Source organism: Pecten maximus, chromosome 9 (genome assembly GCF_902652985.1).
Source record: "Pecten maximus chromosome 9, xPecMax1.1, whole genome shotgun sequence".
Taxonomy (NCBI): Eukaryota; Metazoa; Mollusca; class Bivalvia; order Pectinida; family Pectinidae; genus Pecten; species Pecten maximus.
This window is the reverse complement of record NC_047023.1, coordinates 36229106-36249739: the sequence shown is the minus strand read 5'-3', so window position 1 is coordinate 36249739 and position 20634 is coordinate 36229106. Positions and strand designations below refer to the sequence as shown.

Here is a 20634-nt window from a genome sequence, read left to right as displayed (position 1 = left end):
TGTATGTACAGTACATATCTGATGTCTGAGGGTACATGTCAGTATGTACAGTACATATCTGATGACTGAGGGTACCTGTCTGTATGTACAGTACATATCTGATGACTGGGGGTACCTGTCTGTATGTAGTACACATCTGATGACTGAGGGTACATGTCTGTATGTAGTACATATCTGATGACTGGGGGTACCTGTCTGTATGTAGTACATATCTGATGACTGGGGGTACCTGTCTGTATGTACAGTACATATCTGATGTCTGGGGGTACCTGTCTGTATGTACAGTACATATCTGATGACTGGGGGTACATGTCTGTATGAAGTACATATCTGATGACTGAGGGTACCTGTCTGTATGTACAGTACATATCTGATGACTGAGGGTACATGCCTGTATGTACAGTACATATCTGATGACTGAGGGTACGTGTCTGTATGTAGTACATATCTGATGACTGAGGGTACATGTCTGTATGTACAGTACATATCTGAGGGTACATGTCTGTATGTACAGTACATATATGATGACTGAGGGTACATGTCTGTATGTACAGTACATATATGATGACTGAGGGTACCTGTCTGTATGTACAGTACATATCTGATGACTGAGGGTACCTGTCTGTATGTACAGTACATATCTGATGACTGAGGGTACATGTCTGTATGTACAGTACATATCTGATGACTGAGGGTACATGTCTGTATGTAGTACATATCTGATGACTGAGGGTACATGTCTGTATGTACAGTACATATCTGATGTCTGAGGGTACATGTCTGTATGTAGTACATATCTGATGACTGAGGGTACATGTCTGTATGTACAGTACATATATGATGACTGGGGGTACCTGTCTGTATGTAGTACATATCTGATGACTGTGGGTACATGTCTGTATGTACAGTACATATCTGATGACTGAGGGTACCTGTCTGTATGTACAGTACATATCTGATGACTGGGGGTACCTGTCTGTATGTAGTACATATCTGATGACTGAGGGTACATGTCTGTATGTACAGTACATATCTAATGACTGAGGGTACATGTCTGTATGTACAGTACATATCTGATGTCTGAGGGTACCTGTCTGTATGTACAGTACACATCTGATGACTGAGGGTATCTGTCTGTATGTACAGTACACATCTGATGACTGAGGGTACATGTCTGTATGTAGTACATATCTGATGATTGAGGGTACATGTCTGTATGTACAGTACATATCTGATGACTGAGGGTACCTGTCTGTATGTACAGTACATATCTGATGACTGAGGGTACATGTCTGTATGTACAGTACATATCTGATGACTGAGGGTACATGTCTGTATGTACAGTACATATCTGATGTCTGAGGGTACATGTCTGTATGTACAGTACATATCTGATGACTGGGGGTACCTGTCTGTATGTACAGTACATATCTGATGACTGGGGGTACATGTCTGTATGAAGTACATATCTGATGACTGAGGGTACCTGTCTGTATGTACAGTACATATCTGATGACTGAGGGTACATGCCTGTATGTACAGTACATATCTGATGACTGAGGGTACATGTCTGTATGTAGTACATATCTGATGACTGAGGGTACATGTCTGTATGTACAGTACATATCTGATGTCTGAGGGTACATGTCTGTATGTACAGTACATATCTGATGTCTGAGGGTACATGTCTGTATGTACAGTACATATCTGAGGGTACATGTCTGTATGTACAGTACATATATGATGACTGAGGGTACATGTCTGTATGTACAGTACATATATGATGACTGAGGGTACCTGTCTGTATGTACAGTACATATCTGATGACTGAGGGTACCTGTCTGTATGTACAGTACATATCTGATGACTGAGGGTACATGTCTGTATGTACAGTACATATCTGATGACTGAGGGTACATGTCTGTATGTAGTACATATCTGATGACTGAGGGTACATGTCTGTATGTACAGTACATATCTGATGTCTGAGGGTACATGTCTGTATGTAGTACATATCTGATGACTGAGGGTACATGTCTGTATGTACAGTACATATATGATGACTGGGGGTACCTGTCTGTATGTAGTACATATCTGATGACTGTGGGTACATGTCTGTATGTACAGTACATATCTGATGACTGAGGGTACCTGTCTGTATGTACAGTACATATCTGATGACTGGGGGTACCTGTCTGTATGTAGTACATATCTGATGACTGAGGGTACATGTCTGTATGTACAGTACATATCTAATGACTGAGGGTACATGTCTGTATGTACAGTACATATCTGATGTCTGAGGGTACCTGTCTGTATGTACAGTACACATCTGATGACTGAGGGTATCTGTCTGTATGTACAGTACACATCTGATGACTGAGGGTACATGTCTGTATGTAGTACATATCTGATGATTGAGGGTACATGTCTGTATGTACAGTACATATCTGATGACTGAGGGTACCTGTCTGTATGTACAGTACATATCTGATGACTGAGGGTACATGTCTGTATGTACAGTACATATCTGATGACTGAGGGTACATGTCTGTATGTACAGTACATATCTGATGTCTGAGGGTACATGTCTGTATGTACAGTACATATCTGATGACTGGGGGTACATGTCTGTATGTACAGTACATATCTGATGTCTGAGGGTACATGTCTGTATGTAGTACATATCTGATGACTGAGGGTACATGTCTGTATATACAGTACATATTTGATGACTGAGGGTACATGTCTGTATGTACAGTACATATCTGATGACTGGGGGTACCTGTCTGTATGTACAGTACATATCTGATGTCTGAGGGTACATGTCTGTATGTACAGTACATATCTGATGACTGAGGGTACATGTCTGTATGTACAGTACATATCTGATGACTGAGGGTACATGTCTGTATGTACAGTACATATCTGATGACTGAGGGTACCTGTCTGTATGTACAGTACATATCTGATGACTGAGGGTACCTGTCTGTATGTACAGTACATATCTGATGACTGAGGGTACATGTCTGTATGTACAGTACATATCTGATGTCTGAGGGTACATGTCTGTATGTACAGTACATATCTGATGACTGGGGGTACATGTCTGTATGTACAGTACATATCTGATGACTGAGGGTACATGTCTGTATGTACAGTACATATCTGATGTCTGAGGGTACATGTCTGTATGTACAGTACATATCTGATGACTGAGGGTACATGTCTGTATGTACAGTACATATCTGATGTCTGAGGGTACATGTCTGTATGTACAGTACATATCTGATGTCTGAGGGTACATGTCTGTATGTACAGTACATATCTGATGACTGGGGGTACATGTCTGTATGTACAGTACATATCTGATGACTGGGGGTACATGTCTGTATGAAGTACATATCTGATGACTGAGGGTACCTGTCTGTATGTACAGTACATATCTGATGACTGAGGGTACATGCCTGTATGTACAGTACATATCTGATGACTGAGGGTACATGTCTGTATGTAGTACATATCTGATGACTGAGGGTACATGTCTGTATGTACAGTACATATCTGATGTCTGAGGGTACATGTCTGTATGTACAGTACATATCTGATGTCTGAGGGTACATGTCTGTATGTACAGTACATATCTGAGGGTACATGTCTGTATGTACAGTACATATATGATGACTGAGGGTACATGTCTGTATGTACAGTACATATATGATGACTGAGGGTACCTGTCTGTATGTACAGTACATATCTGATGACTGAGGGTACCTGTCTGTATGTACAGTACATATCTGATGACTGAGGGTACATGTCTGTATGTACAGTACATATCTGATGACTGAGGGTACATGTCTGTATGTAGTACATATCTGATGACTGAGGGTACATGTCTGTATGTACAGTACATATCTGATGTCTGAGGGTACATGTCTGTATGTAGTACATATCTGATGACTGAGGGTACATGTCTGTATGTACAGTACATATATGATGACTGGGGGTACCTGTCTGTATGTAGTACATATCTGATGACTGTGGGTACATGTCTGTATGTACAGTACATATCTGATGACTGAGGGTACCTGTCTGTATGTACAGTACATATCTGATGACTGGGGGTACCTGTCTGTATGTAGTACATATCTGATGACTGAGGGTACATGTCTGTATGTACAGTACATATCTAATGACTGAGGGTACATGTCTGTATGTACAGTACATATCTGATGTCTGAGGGTACCTGTCTGTATGTACAGTACACATCTGATGACTGAGGGTATCTGTCTGTATGTACAGTACACATCTGATGACTGAGGGTACATGTCTGTATGTAGTACATATCTGATGATTGAGGGTACATGTCTGTATGTACAGTACATATCTGATGACTGAGGGTACCTGTCTGTATGTACAGTACATATCTGATGACTGAGAGTACATGTCTGTATGTACAGTACATATCTGATGACTGAGGGTACATGTCTGTATGTACAGTACATATCTGATGTCTGAGGGTACATGTCTGTATGTACAGTACATATCTGATGACTGGGGGTACATGTCTGTATGTACAGTACATATCTGATGTCTGAGGGTACATGTCTGTATGTAGTACATATCTGATGACTGAGGGTACATGTCTGTATATACAGTACATATTTGATGACTGAGGGTACATGTCTGTATGTACAGTACATATCTGATGACTGGGGGTACCTGTCTGTATGTACAGTACATATCTGATGTCTGAGGGTACATGTCTGTATGTACAGTACATATCTGATGACTGAGGGTACATGTCTGTATGTACAGTACATATCTGATGACTGAGGGTACATGTCTGTATGTACAGTACATATCTGATGACTGAGGGTACCTGTCTGTATGTACAGTACATATCTGATGACTGAGGGTACCTGTCTGTATGTACAGTACATATCTGATGACTGAGGGTACATGTCTGTATGTACAGTACATATCTGATGTCTGAGGGTACATGTCTGTATGTACAGTACATATCTGATGACTGGGGGTACATGTCTGTATGTACAGTACATATCTGATGACTGAGGGTACATGTCTGTATGTACAGTACATATCTGATGTCTGAGGGTACATGTCTGTATGTACAGTACATATCTGATGACTGAGGGTACATGTCTGTATGTACAGTACATATCTGATGTCTGAGGGTACATGTCTGTATGTACAGTACATATCTGATGTCTGAGGGTACATGTCTGTATGTACAGTACATATCTGATGACTGGGGGTACATGTCTGTATGTACAGTACATATCTGATGTCTGAGGGTACATGTCTGTATGTACAGTACATATCTGATGACTGAGGGTACATGTCTGTATGTACAGTACATATCTGATGTCTGAGGGTACATGTCTGTATGTACAGTACATATCTGATGACTGAGGGTACATGTCTGTATGTACAGTACATATCTGATGACTGAGGGTACATGTCTGTATGTACAGTACATATCTGATGACTGAGGGTACATGTCTGTATGTACAGTACATATCTGATGACTGAGGGTACATGTCTGTATGTACAGTACATATCTGATGACTGAGGGTACATGTCTGTATGTACAGTACATATCTGATGACTGAGGGTACATGTCTGTATGTACAGTACATATCTGATGACTGAGGGTACATGTCTGTATGTACAGTACATATCTGATGACTGAGGGTACATGTCTGTATGTACAGTACATATCTGATGTCTGAGGGTACATGTCTGTATGTAATACATATCTGATGACTGAGGGTACATGTCTGTATGTACAGTACATATCTGATGACTGAGGGTACATGTCTGTATGTACAGTACATATCTGATGACTGAGGGTACATGTCTGTATGTACAGTACACATCTGATGACTGAGGGTACCTGTCTGTATGTACAGTACATATCTGATGACTGAGGGTACATGTCTGTATGTACAGTACACATCTGATGACTGAGGATACATGTCTGTATGTACAGTACATATCTGATGACTGAGGGTACATGTCTGTATGTACAGTACATATCTGATGACTGAGGGTACATGTCTGTATGTAGTACATATCTGATGACTGAGGGTACATGTCTGATTGAGCAAGCAGAAGTGACAATGACCCAAGGAATGGAACTGATGAAGCATTCAACGTTGTGGAAATAACAATTAACACCAACAAAAAGACCTTCATATGGAGGCAGAAAACCTGCAGCATTTATTGATGAGCAAACCAATAATTTGTTAGGATTCTGCCCAATTAAATTCTGTGAAAATCTACAACTGCAGATAGCCAAGAACAACAGAACATTCTGTTTATAACATCAGAAATTGATTTACGCTGCTGGTCTCATAAAACCTCTGACAGACCTGTTAAATCCATTAATCAAGGGCCATTATTTTTATAGCAGCAAATGAAATCTAGTCATCAAGCTTTCTGATATAATTTTGAAATGTTGCATTTCACAAGTTATGTATGAAAGAATTTGATACATAAATTACTTAAGTACTAATGGTGCTAGAGAATAAGCTAAAGGTTTGGTCACTAAATACCAAAATGTGTCCATCTTTGATTTTGAATAAGGTTTAACGTAACTGGAGAAATTGGAAAGTCATAGCTAATCAAAGGCCAATGTTACAGGTAGCGATCTTGGATCTTCAATAATCCTATATTTAACTGGATAAATTCTTGGCCAATGGAAAGGCAGCCATCTTGTATTTCAAAAATCAACGACCAAAAGATGGCCAAATGAACTTACTTTGGTCCTAACCTTTGGTTGATCATTTTATATCAAGTTTGGTTTATATTTGACAAATGGAAATGAAGAAGAATAAAGATAATGACTCTCTTTATATACCTATGAAATAACTGTAGGTCTTTGTCCAAACCATTATATAATCATGTACATGTTGCACAGCAACTGCAGCAGCAAAGTTCTTTTGTTTGATGATATTTAAAGTTGGCAAATCTAAAAAATTTCAGGAACAAGTCAGTGTGGTTTGTACATGTTAATTTGTTAAACAAGTAGTTTGTTGTATAGATAGAATGAATGGAAGTAAAAAATTATATAAACTTTGTTATGCGTTTTCGGAGTAAAAAAATTTTATAAACTTTGTTATGCGTTTTCGAAAAATGACTCCGGTAGCAATACAAAGTTAACAATGTGTCAATGTCTGTGTCTGTGAATCCCTTCACAATCAATGAACAGACCTGTCAAGTGCCCCGCATTTTGCGGGTCACTCCCGGAAAATCGGTATATAACCCGCAAACAGAAATAGCTCCCGATGGGTGTTTTGAATCTCCCGCATTTCAGTAAGATCTCGTTTTCGTTCCAGCTACCTCGGATTTTTTCTTTGACGCGTAGGAACACAATTTGAGACACCGAACAGATAATCCAACAACAACAAAAATGGTGTGTACGAAGGCTTGTACAGGTAAGTGTTAATACTAATCAGGGGTGTAAAAATCCACTTGCCCGACGCCCGGGACAAGTAGTTTTTGAGTTAGGGCAAGTGAAAAATGTTGGTGTACTTGCCCTGGGCAAACGAAAAAAATATTGTCTCTATCTTAACTTTCATGTTGGATTTCCAGAATCCCGTGTTATATGTGTTTCAGAAGAATTATTGTAGTGGAATTGGATACATTGAAACATATTAAAAACGTAACAATTAGCTATTGAAACTACATGTACTTTATTTTCGTGTCTGAAATGAAAATTCTAAAGCCGAGGAAACTAGGTCGCCAGAGGCACATTCAGTTCAAAGACATTTTAAGGACATTTATGCTGATAAAAATAATAGAAACTGCATCTGAAGTATGAAATAGTGATGCACAGAGTTAACTTACTGCAATCTATGCCTAAATGTTCTTATAAGACAACAGCAAAAGGTTTTAACATGTGAAAACGATCTTTGTTTATGCTTGCTGGAAGTACAATTTGGCAACTAATAATGAAGACGGAATCCGGACCAAAAGTTCCGGAATTGAAAAATGATATAGAAAAACTAAAATTTTAATGCATGTGGTTCACAATTAATTATAAAAATAATTCTTTTGATTTTAGATGAATATTTTTGAAGGAATGAAATACTGATTGCTGTGATTATCAACCTTCCACCAATGTTTTGAAGATGGCAAAAACAGCTACAACAACTTACAATGTAAAACATTCATGTAAATGAATGAAGTGTGCATAGAAATGCTTATTAAATGACACATGTTGATAAATTTTTTCAGTTTTATTGTTTTTATTTCAAGTGAAATGCCGTTACGCGCAATGACCTGCATTGGAGTGCTATGACCTGCATTTTTATGAGTAATGACCTGCATTTTGTTCATGAGAACTTGACAGGTCTGAATGAAGTATTGTACTTGTAAATGTAATGTTAAAAGTATTCCTCATTCTTCCTATTGTCTCCCTTTGTTATCATGGAAAACACTTAGTTCATTTCTCCACCTTAAATCTCCTGGAAACATATACATAGATTTATCATATTAACTTAGACTTAAATAACCTTATAATAAAACAATACCAAACCCTTCATGGGAACAAAGATTGGTTTAAAAGTATGACTGAGGCTTGATCTTGACCTTTACCTTGACCTGGAATGAATTACCATACCTAAAACTGACTGGGGAAAAGACACTAACGTGCTGTCCGTGTTGTGTAGGGAACCATATCATCAACTTAGTATAATACCTGACCGGACCGGTTTTGTTACTAAGTCGGAACTCATCAGAGGTAAAGTGGGTGGAGTCTGCAGCCCTTTATAGAGTTGTATAGGGTGGCGTAGGGTGGTGCAGGGTGGCGTAGGGTGGCGCAGGGTGGCGTAGGGTGGTGCAGGGTGGCGCAGGGTGGTATTCTTATTGTATGACTCTCCTGAAAGTGGAAAGACCTCAAGGAAAATGAGACACATTTAAAAGTTTATGTGTATCATTTTTTATAAAATAGGAAAAAGAATAGTTACTGGGAGATGAAATGGCTAATGAAGAGACATACTGTATGTCTCGAAATGTTCCATAATTGGATGTGGTGATTGTTGCAAGTGCCGAATGTTCCATTTACCAGTCAGCATGTTGCTGTGTTATCTAGGCGGACTACAGAGTTGTATAGTCAATGTTAATCTTGTCTCCAGTGAGACAATGTGTGACGTTGGTAATGGTGACGTAATAATGGGTCGCCTGAGATAATACTGTGACGTCATATAGTGATGATCGGCGTGTCCGGAGTTGATGTAAGAGCATTGTGTCTAAGACAGAGTTGTAGTGGAACAGAGGAGTGATATGTTGGTGTATGGTGAATATATACATGAATACCTTTGTTAGTGTATTTTATTAGAAGTGGTTCTAGTGGCTCTGTTCAAGTATATTTTTTCGTTCGCGGTCCAAGTGGTGAATGTGCATATGGTAAATAAATGATAATATGATAAATTTACCATACCTATCCAACCATTATAGTCCATATATCCAATATCTAGTAAATAGCCCACTATATATGTTGTTCAGTTAATTACAAACAATTATAAATCTTTTTTTTTTTAAATAAGCCCATCCCCTATGTACACTTTGAGTCAAAAACTATTTTATCCTCCATGGTTTATTAGGATATATATGATGGTATTTTACAGGCTAATTCCTCTGTAGGATCCTACATTTCAAATATTTATTAAATCTTGATTTATGATAATATGCTTTAAGTGCTCAGACAGAGTTTACATTGTCATAGTTATTCATACCAGGCATTAACATGCATTATGATAGGTAATATTTCTGGTATAACTGTCATAATCTGTATGCACATTAATTTATCTGTAAGGTGCCTGGTTTTTATTAAACATATGCAATACATGTATACTCTGTACAAGATGACAAAATATATATAAATATTGAAATATGTGGCAATGACAAGATATCAACTAGCCAGAATGATGTGGCATTCAAAGGACTGTAAATGACATTCACTGCATGCCAACTTCTATATAACCACTGGGATATCAACAGTTCACCATCAAAATGTCTGCTATCTACAGAACTGTGTGATGAAAAAGAATAGTTTAAATAGAAACTACATATGAGAGTAAAAGATAAGAAATATAAATATGGATTTTACCAATGGTTAGTATTTGTCTTGTCCGATATTGGGTGTATCGACAAACGATACAAGTACCTGTGATATTTACAGACTATAACCAATTTAGGAAGCTTATTAGGATATACAGTATATGGTGTGTTTTAAAGACTTCCCTGTAGGATATATATGGTGTGTTTTAAAGACTTCTCCTGTAGGATATATATGGTGGTGTTTTAAAGACTTCCCCTGTAGGATATATATGGTGTGTTTTAAAGACTTCTCCTGTAGGATATATATGGTGGTGTTTTAAAGACTTCCCCTGTAGGATATATATGGTGGTGTTTTAAAGACTTCCCCTGTAGGATATATATGGTGGTGTTTTAAAGACTTCCCCTGTAGGATATATATGGTGGTGTTTTAAAGACTTCCCCTGTAGGATATATATGGTGTGTTTTAAAGACTTCCCCTGTAGGATATATATGGTGTGTTTTAAAGACTTCCCGTGTAGGATATATATGTTGGTGTTTTAAAGACTTCCCCTGTAAGATATATATGTTGGTGTTTTAAAGACTTCCCCTGTAAGATATATATGGTGGTGTTTTAAAGACTTCCCCTGTATGATATATATGGTGTGTTTTAAAGACTTCCCCTGTAGGATATATATGGTGTGTTTTAAAGACTTCCCCAGTAGGATATATATGTTGGTGTTTTAAAGACTTCCCCTGTAGGATATATATGGTGTGTTTTAAAGACTTCCCCTGTAGGATATATATGGTGTGTTTTAAAGACTTCCCCTGTAGGATATATATGGTGTGTTTTAAAGACTTCCCCTGTAGGATATATATGGTGGTGTTTTAAAGACTTCTCCTGTAAGATATATATGGTGGTGTTTTAAAGACTTCCCCTGTAGGATATATATGGTGGTGTTTTAAGACTTCCCTGTAGGATATATATGGTGGTGTTTTAAAGACTTCCCCTGTAGGATATATATGGTGGTGTTTTAAAGACTTCCCCTGTAAGATATATATGGTGGTGTTTTAAAGACTTCTCCTGTAGGATATATATGGTGGTGTTTTAAAGACTATGAATCCCCTGGAGGATATATATGGTGGTGTTTTAAAGACTTCCCCTGTAGGATATATATGGTGTTGTTTTAAAGATAGGACTATGAATCCCCTGTAGGATATATATGGTGGTGTTTTAAAGACTTCCCCTGTAGGATATATATGGTGTTGTTTAAAGATTTCCCCTGTAGGATATATATGGTGGTGTTTTAAAGACTTCCCCTGTAGGATATATATGGTGGTGTTTTAAAGACTTCCCCTGTAGGATATATATGAGGGTGTTTTAAAGACTTCCCCTGTAGGATATATATGGTGGTGTTTTAAAGACTTCCCCTGTAGGATATATATGGTGGTGTTTTAAAGATTTCCCCTGCAGGATATATATGGTGTTTGTTTAAAGATTTCCCCTGTAGGATATATATGGTGGTGTTTTAAAGACTTCCCCTATAGGATATATATGGTGTGTTTTAAAGATTTCCCCTGTAGGATATATATGGTGTGTTTTAAAGACTTCCCCTGTAGGATATATATGGTAGTGTTTTAAAGACTTCCCCTATAGGATATATATGGTGTGTTTTAAAGACTTCCCCTGTAGGATATATATGGTGTGTTTTAAAGACTTCCCCTGTAGGATATATATGGTGTGTTTTAAAGACTTCTCCTGTAGGATATATATGGTGTGTTTTAAAGACTTCCCCTGTAGGATATATATGGTGGTGTTTTAAAGACTTCCCCTGTAGGATATATATGGTGTGTTTTAAAGACTTCTCCTGTAGGATATATATGGTGTGTTTTAAAGACTTCCCCTGTAGGATATATATGGTGTGTTTTAAAGACTTCCCCTGTAGGATATATATGGTGGTGTTTTAAAGACTTCCCCTGTAGGATATATATGGTGGTGTTTTAAAGACTTCCCCTGTAGGATATATATGGTGTGTTTTAAAGACTTCTCCTGTAGGATATATATGGTGTGTTTTAAAGATTTCCCCTGTAGGATATATATGGTGGTGTTTCAAAGACTTCCCCTGTAGGATATATATGGTGGTGTTTCAAAGACTTCTCCTGTAGGATATATATGGTGTGTTTTAAAGACTTCCCCTGTAGGATATATATGGTGTGTTTTAAGGACTTCCCCTGTAGGATATATATGGTGTGTTTTAAAGACTTCCCCTGTAAGATATATATGGTGTGTTTTAAAGACTTCCCCTGTAGGATATATATGGTGGTGTTTTAAAGACTTCTCCTGTAGGATATATATGGTGGTGTTTTAAAGACTTCCCCTGTAGGATATATATGGTGGTGTTTTAAAGACTTCCCCTGTAGGATATATATGGTGTGTTTTAAAGACTTCCCCTGTAGGATATATATGGTGTGTTTTAAAGACTTCCCCTGTAGGATATATATGGTGGTGTTTTAAAGACTTCCCCTGTAGGATATATATGGTGTGTTTTAAAGACTTCTCCTGTAGGATATATATCGTGTGTTTTAAAGACTTCCCCTGTAGGATATATATGGTGGTGTTTTAAAGACTTCCCCTGTAGGATATATATGGTGGTGTTTTAAAGACTTCCCCTGTAGGATATATATGGTGTGTTTTAAAGACTTCTCCTGTAGGATATATATGGTGTGTTTTAAAGACTTCCCCTGTAGGATATATATGGTGTGTTTTAAAAACTTCCCCTGTAGGATATATATGGTGGTGTTTTAAAGACTTCCCCTGTAGGATATATATGGTGTGTTTTAAAGACTTCTCCTGTAGGATATATATGGTGTGTTTTAAAGACTTCCCCTGTAGGATATATATGGTGTGTTTTAAAGACTTCCCCTGTAGGATATATATGGTGGTGTTTTAAAGACTTCCCCTGTAGGATATATATGGTGTGTTTTAAAGACTTCCCCTGTAGGATATATATGGTGTGTTTTAAAGACTTCCCCTATAGGATATATATGGTGTATTTTAAAGACTTCTCCTGTAGGATATATATGGTGTGTTTTAAAGACTTCTCCTGTAGGATATATATGGTGGTGTTTTAAAGACTTCCCCTGTAGGATATATATGGTGGTGTTTTAAAGACTTCCCCTGTAGGATATATATGGTGGTGTTTTAAAGACTTCCCCTGTAGGATATATATGGTGTTTGTTTAAAGATTTCCCCTGTAGGATATATATGGTGGTGTTTTAAAGACTTCCCCTGTAGGATATATATGGTGTGTTTTAAAGACTTCCCCTGTAGGATATATATGGTGTGTTTTAAAGACTTCCCCTGTAGGATATATATGGTGTGTTTTAAAGACTTCCCCTGTAGGATATATATGGTGGTGTTTTAAAGACTTCCCCTGTAGGATATATATGGTGTGTTTTAAAGACTTCCCCTGTAGGATATATATGGTGTGTTTTAAAGACTTCCCCTGTAGGATATATATGGTGTGTTTTAAAGACTATGAATCCCCTGTAAGATATATATGATGTGTTTTAAAGATTTCCCCTGCAGGATATATATGGTGTGTTTTAAAGACTTCCCCTGTAAGATATATATGGTGGTGTTTTAAAGATTTCCCCTGTAGGATATATATGATGTGTTTTAAAGACTATGAATCCCCTGTAGGATATATATGGTGGTGTTTTAAAGATTTCCCCTGCAGGATCCTGTCGATTACTAAAAAGAGTGATACGTTGACACACACACACCTTTTTTTTTTTTACTAAATTAATAGCGTTTGAAAACAGGTGCTGTAAAGGATTAAAATCTGGATCATCCAAGCTCTTGATTTCAACAGGCATTTTTAAAACAAGTATCTGAGTCATAATGGAGCATAAACATAGATTTGTTACATACATCAAATTACATGTTGGTCATACCGGCTAAAAGTGGACCCTCTGTAGAATCAGGGATATTGATGCCTTTTATTTAAAGCCCATAAAAGGGACCAAAATAATCTTCTGGCTGTTGGTGTCTCCTTGAAACATCGTGATCATATGACCATGGCTGTTGGTGTCTCCTTAACAATATAATCCTCATATGACCATGGCTGTTGGTGTCTCCTTAACAATATAATCCTCATATGACCATGGCCGTTGGTGTCTCCTTGAAACATTGTCCCCATATGACCATGGCTGTTGGTGTCTCCTTAACAATATAATCCTCATCTGACCCTGGCCGTTGGTGTCTCCTTGAAACCTCATCCTCATCTGACCCTGGCCGTTGGTGTCTCCTTGACACATATCCTCATCTGACCCTGGCTGTTGGTGTCTCCTTGACACTAATCCTCATCCAACCCTGGCTGTTGGTGTCTCCTTGAAACCTCGTCCTCATCTGACCCTGGCCGTTGGTGTCTCCTTGACACTCATCCTCATCCGACCCTGGCCATTGGTGTCTCCTTGACACTCATCCTCATCCGACCCTGGCCATTGGTGTCTCCTTGACACTCATCCTCATATGACCCTGGCCGTTGGTGTCTCCTTGAAACCCCATCCTCATATGACCCTGGCTGTTGGTGTCTCCTTGAAACCCTGTCCTCATATGACCCTGGCCGTTGGTGTCTCCTTGACACTCATCCTCATCTGACCCTGGCTGTTGGTGTCTCCTTGAAACCCCATCCTCATATGATCCTGGCTGTTGGTGTCTCCTTGAGACCCTGTCCTCATCTGACCCTGGCTGTTGGTGTCTCCTTGAAACTCCGTCCTCATCTGACACTGGCTGTTGGTGTCTCCTTGAGACCCTGTCCTCATCTGACCCTGGCTGTTGGTGTCTCCTTGAAACCCCGTCCTCATCTGACACTGGCTGTTGGTGTCTCCTTGAAACCCCATCCTCATATGACCCTGGTTGTTGTTGTCTCCTTGACACTCATCCTCATCCGACCCTGGCTGTTGGTGTCTCCTTGATAAATATCCTCATCTGACCCTGGCTGTTGGTGTCTCCTTGAAACATCGTCCTCATCTGACCCTGGCTGTTGGTGTCTCCTTGAAACATCGTCCTCATCTGACCCTGGCTGTTGGTGTCTCCTTGAAACATCGTCCTCATCTGACCCTGGCGGTTGGTGTCTCCTTGACACTCATCCTCATCTGACCCTGGCTGTTGGTGTCTTCTTGAAACCCCGTCCTCATAAGACCCAGGCTGTTGGTGTCTCCTTGACACTCATCCTCATATGACCCTGGCTGTTGGTGTCTCCTTGAAACCCCATCCTTATACGACCCTGGCTGTTGGTGTCTCCTTGACACTCATCCTCATATGACCCTGGCTGTTGGTGTCTCCTTGAAACCCCATCCTCATCTGACCCTGGCTGTTGGTGTCTCCTTGAAACCCCATCCTCATCTGTCACTGGCTGTTGGTGTCTCCTTGACACCCGTCCTCATCTGACCCTTGCTGTTGGTGTCTCCTTGAAACCCTGTCCTCATCTGACCCTTGCTGTTGGTGTCTCCAAAAAACAAGATCACGCTGAGTGTGTTCCTTTATGGAGATTGTACCAGTTGTACTGAATAGGTACAATAACATTATGGAACACAATTGAAGCAAATGAAGATCCCCCCACCCCCCATAACTGATAGTTAGAAGATTTCTCACCTATTGGTAGGCAAATCAACTTTATGAAAGGGAAATTTTCATCATGAGCATTTTTTTACAATTAGCAAAAAATATTTTGTGTAATATTCACCAATACTCAGTCAATTAGTCACTTTTCAGTGAAATGAAAAACTCTATCAAATATTTATTGGTGTGTATGCATACATTATAACAATGATTACTCAAGACCAAAATTTCTAATATCAATTTTCTGCAAGATTTTGATTTAAAGGGGATATTTATATCTTATACTATAAAGTATAGGAGTATCCATGCAAAATAGCAAAATAGATCCAGATCTTATGTCTGTACAAACAATCGTCTGACAGAAGATACCTACATAACATGAATGTGTCATCTATAACATATGTTATACACATACAAACACAACAGGAATGTCTAATCTACATGGACTTCAGGACTTGGGTTGGAATCTCATCCATATTCAGTTTTTCTATACATATATACTGAGACTGTTATAAAGATAAGTTTTAAATGGCCATTAGGGTTATATGCCTACCAGTGTAAAGGCACCCGTTGTATGGTATAAAGTTATTACAAAGTCACTGATCCTTGACCTGACATTATCCAGACATGGGTCTAATAGGTGTATATCTAAAGGTGTTACATCTTTATTACACTTCACTGATACAAACCACTCAATGAATACTACCAAGCTTACATACCATTCATCAAACAAGTTATCTGATACTACAGAGAATCAATTTGTCTACAATAATATCTGTTTTATTGCATATCAACGTCCATATAAGTACATGATATATTTACTCACTTTACCAGCTTATTTAACCTTATTTTGAGACATTCAACTTCGATCTTTCTCCTATGACAACTTTTTAAAAAATTTTTATTTATGCCAGTTTATATGCTTCCTTGATAATGTATCCTTACATATTTAATGCTAATTTCGCTCAAGTAATGCTTATTTCACCCAAGTCCTTGGTCATCAACAATTTACTTATACAATAGTCTATGCTTCCCTGACAGTGTATGCTTATTTCATCCAGTAATTAATGCTTATTTTGCCCATGTAATGCTTATTTCACCCAAGTCTTTGGTCACTGACAACTTACCAATACAATTTTTTCATCTGTCTTCAACGACAATATTTACCAGTACAATATCCCCACAGTCTTTGGTCAATGACAACTGATTACTTACACATATAGATGCATGGTGCACAACATAACGTTGACAAATATATATCATCCTTGCCACTGCTCCCTACTTTATAGAAGACTCAAGATTTTGGACACAACCTTTTGATAGAAATGATTATGAGTAAAGCCTCTATAGTATACATGCATTTCATCAATTGCATTACTTCCTTTTAAAGATTTTTTTTTCATCTTTGACATCAAAGGCATGCGAATGTATCCCGATCATAGTAACACAATGTATGCACACTGAATGGGAGTGTGTGGCAGTGCTCAAGTCATTTTCTAATCGTGAAATTCGACATTGTTATTAAATGGTACAACACGTGAACTGGTCTATTGTTATAAAGATAAGAAGAAAATATGTTCGTGTATCAAACCTGTACACATACATCGGCTACAAATAAATACAAAATGCTACAATGTTTGTTTATGAACCAAACATTGAATCAACTTAGTAATTAACTTTAATTGGGGTTACCTCCCCTGCATCATATCCCAAAGCTTGCATTGCCTACCAGAACTTGAGTCACAGCCACTGTCACGAACTAACATGCCCTTAAATTAGAAATTAAATGGAGAATATTACCTTAACAATCAGCTACATCAACTAAGTACTCAATCGGCTGTCTGTTGACTGGTAGATTATCACAACAGTAGCGAGACGGTGGCTTCCGTACACAACTTATTCCATTTCCGATGTTTTTGCGCATGATGTTTTGTATCTTCCGGAAAGGTGTTCTCAAGAACGATATAGCATGACATGATAATTATTTATGATAAACCAGTTATAATGTTTCTGTAGTAAGACAATTATGATTATATTATGATTAATATGATTTGTTTGTGACTTGCCAATACAAATGATTGTTACTAATGACTAATTGTACCGTTAAGATACCGCGAAATAAATGCTTTTGAGCTCACCAAATAATGTTTTTGTTTGACCAAGAGGTTACTTCCTGCACAGCGCCACCTATCTAAGAAATATAAAGCCGCACGTCAAACAAGAGGAAAGTGCCTGTCTTGGAATACACTGACGTTTGGAGGCTGTTCTTGAAGAGTTTTTGCGTGTTTACCATCAAAATGGAATATGGTTAAATTCTTTTGTGCTATAACTGGAATTATGAAGTTATGGATAGTCAGAATTCGAAAACGTTACGTATTTTGAAAAGGATGTTATAAAATTTGGTGTCGTTTTATTAGATACAGCCGTGAAGATGCACGGTTATCGATACATAATTCATCTATCAATATTTGGACTGATATTCATAGAAATTACTCGCGGGGAGCATTACACGGATAAATGGGCGGTGCACATCGAGGGGGGAGTTAAAGAGGCACGGGCTCTGGCCGACAAACACAACTTCGTATATTTGGGACAGGTAAGATTCAGAAACAAAACAAGATCTGCCTCTTCTGTGGTAGTCGTTGTTGATGCTCCATTGTCCGGACACTGGACCCATACCAAGTAGACACTGTGTCGATAACAAAAGACACCGGGTCAGATCATGTATTAACCACATTCAATGTTTCAGCTTGACTTTTCATCTTAATATTGATCACCTTTGTTTGATTTAACATTAAAGATAAAAGAAAAACTGATGTTAAAATGATACTTTGTTAGCAACCCCCTTGGTAGGATTTTCCCTTTATCTTGTACAAAAGATTCTTCCCAAACGTAATTTTAAAGTTTACCCCAAAATAATTTGGTAAATGTTAACTGATTTTAGAAACATTTATATGCATATTATAAATTTTAAGCATTTTGTATCGGATTATCTTTATTTTATGGTTTTAACTATAGATCTAGTTTTACCTGTTTCATACAAGTCTATAAGCCAATTATATTATAAATAATGAGAAGGCAGTTCAATGATTTTATTGTTTTATTATAATTGATTAATGATTTAATTGTTAAGAGGTATCTTTATTTGATCACTTGTATTCCAATTATATTTTTTTCTCAATACTAGCTGACTGATTTTTTTGTGTAAATACATTTATGTTAAATATTGGTAACAAATGATCATCGCTCTACAATCTTCAGATAAGAAATACTTAGATTCTATGGTTGTTTTAAAAGTGTTCAGAGACATAAATACTTGATGAGGCCAATGTTATTAGAAGACTCAGAACAGTATAAAATGACTGCTATGTAAATGTAAGATTTAATTTATGGATACTTGGCATGAAATCGACCCATTTGGACCACAGTTGTAGAATGTTAGATATTGGTGATAACAAGATCAGCAATTATACAAATCAGCCGTGCCAGTTCTGAAGAATTTCTTGTGGGGTGAAGAGGTGATGTCAATAATTATCAGCCATAAGTTTCACGTTTCTGTTTCAATAACACCTCGTAATTTACTGTATAGCATTTTCCTTATCACAAAAATATTTGTTAAGACTTCTGGTCAAGAGATTGAGATATATATGTAGTTCTTGGGGGGTTTAATTTTACAGGTATCAGTTTCAGGGTTTTAGTTATTATAAATGGAACCAAAATAATAGGAAAAATTGTTATTTATGAGGTTAAATTGTTAATATATTGAACTTGTGTAAGATTCCATTGTGGTTGAGAGAATTTTAGCAAATACCTCAAATTTTTTTTTAAAGTGTTATTGCTGAAAAAACAAAAGCGGGAATTTTGATAATTTCTTTTTGGTAGGCAGAAAAAAAGAAATGTAAAAATCTTATTGACATTTGAATGAAGTCCTTTCAAGTTGAAAATTACTGGAAGATATATATATGCAAAAAAAAAGTAATTAGGGTAATGTGAAATACAAGTTTGTTATCGTCTTTTAAAAGTTTTGAGTATCAAATTAGACACCTTTTTTCTAAAATGATCAATAATATTTGGATAGTGTGTTTGTGTTGTTGTTTTTTTTTTCATTTGTAAAAATGGAAATTGTACTTAATGTTTTTCTGTTAAATTTTCTCTAGAACAGTTACCACTGTATTACTGCAGGAAAGCACAAAAAACACTTCATCGAACATCAATTTGAAAAAAATCCTAACTTTTGATAAAATATAAAGAAACAAGAAAACATGAAATTCAGTTTTGATGGTTGTAATCCTAGAGAATAGTAGTACGTTGATTTATTTCTCATTTTAACGTTCTTTACTATATTTACCCTGTGATCAATATATACACAATGTACTACTACATGAGTACAATATAGGAAATCATTAGTGGCACTCCTTTAACCAAATATTATTCGACATAGAACCACCCTGAGTCATGGTGTACTAAACAATGAGATTTTTGAAAATAGGATGAGATAAATTACAGGAAATGTTAACGCTTCTGTATAACTTCTTAGAAAATCTTAAATTAGGTACTAGCAAATCCATTTCAGAATTAGACTTTAGTCATAGATATTAAAAATAACCCTTGGAATACCGTCATGATGATATAATAATTCCTGCTTTCAGAAAATAACATGTGTACATTAATATATGTCATTATTGTGTCTTGTGATAAGAATCTTGTTATAAAATGTGTCAAAGTACTGTCACATGATGTCTACCGATGATGTTTTATATGTAATGTGTGTATTAACTTTTATAATTTATGGATTTACCTGTACTTTTAGTTTCTCTGTCTGTTTTTCAAAATTTACATTTGTTTTAAGTTGTCGCACCTGTGTGACGTCCTGCAGGTCTGCTAGTCCTAACTAGTTTACCTGGATGCTGGCTATATACCTGTAGCATCATACAGACATACAT

General features: G+C 37.3%; 2 protein-coding genes across 5 annotated transcripts in view; one reads left to right on the top strand and one right to left on the bottom strand.

Annotated features, from left to right (window-relative positions):
- LOC117334842 (ankyrin repeat domain-containing protein 24-like) overlaps window positions 1-17606 on the bottom strand; it is an 83439-nt gene extending 65833 nt beyond the window's left edge. The window contains exon 1 of the mRNA XM_033894662.1: window positions 17492-17606. The gene's annotated coding sequence lies outside the window, so the exon portion shown is untranslated. The remainder of the gene's footprint in view (window positions 1-17491) is intronic.
- Window positions 17607-17885: 279 nt separating this feature from the next.
- The window catches only part of LOC117334865 (furin-like protease kpc-1), a 148399-nt gene continuing 145650 nt past the window's right edge, over window positions 17886-20634 (top strand). For all 4 annotated transcript variants that reach the window (XR_004534242.1, XR_004534241.1, XM_033894697.1 and 1 more), the window contains exon 1: window positions 17886-18287. Coding sequence is in view for 2 of the 4 variants with exons in the window: in XM_033894697.1 (XP_033750588.1) it covers window positions 18123-18287 (165 nt within the window). In the remaining 2 variants the exon portion in view is untranslated. The remainder of the gene's footprint in view (window positions 18288-20634) is intronic.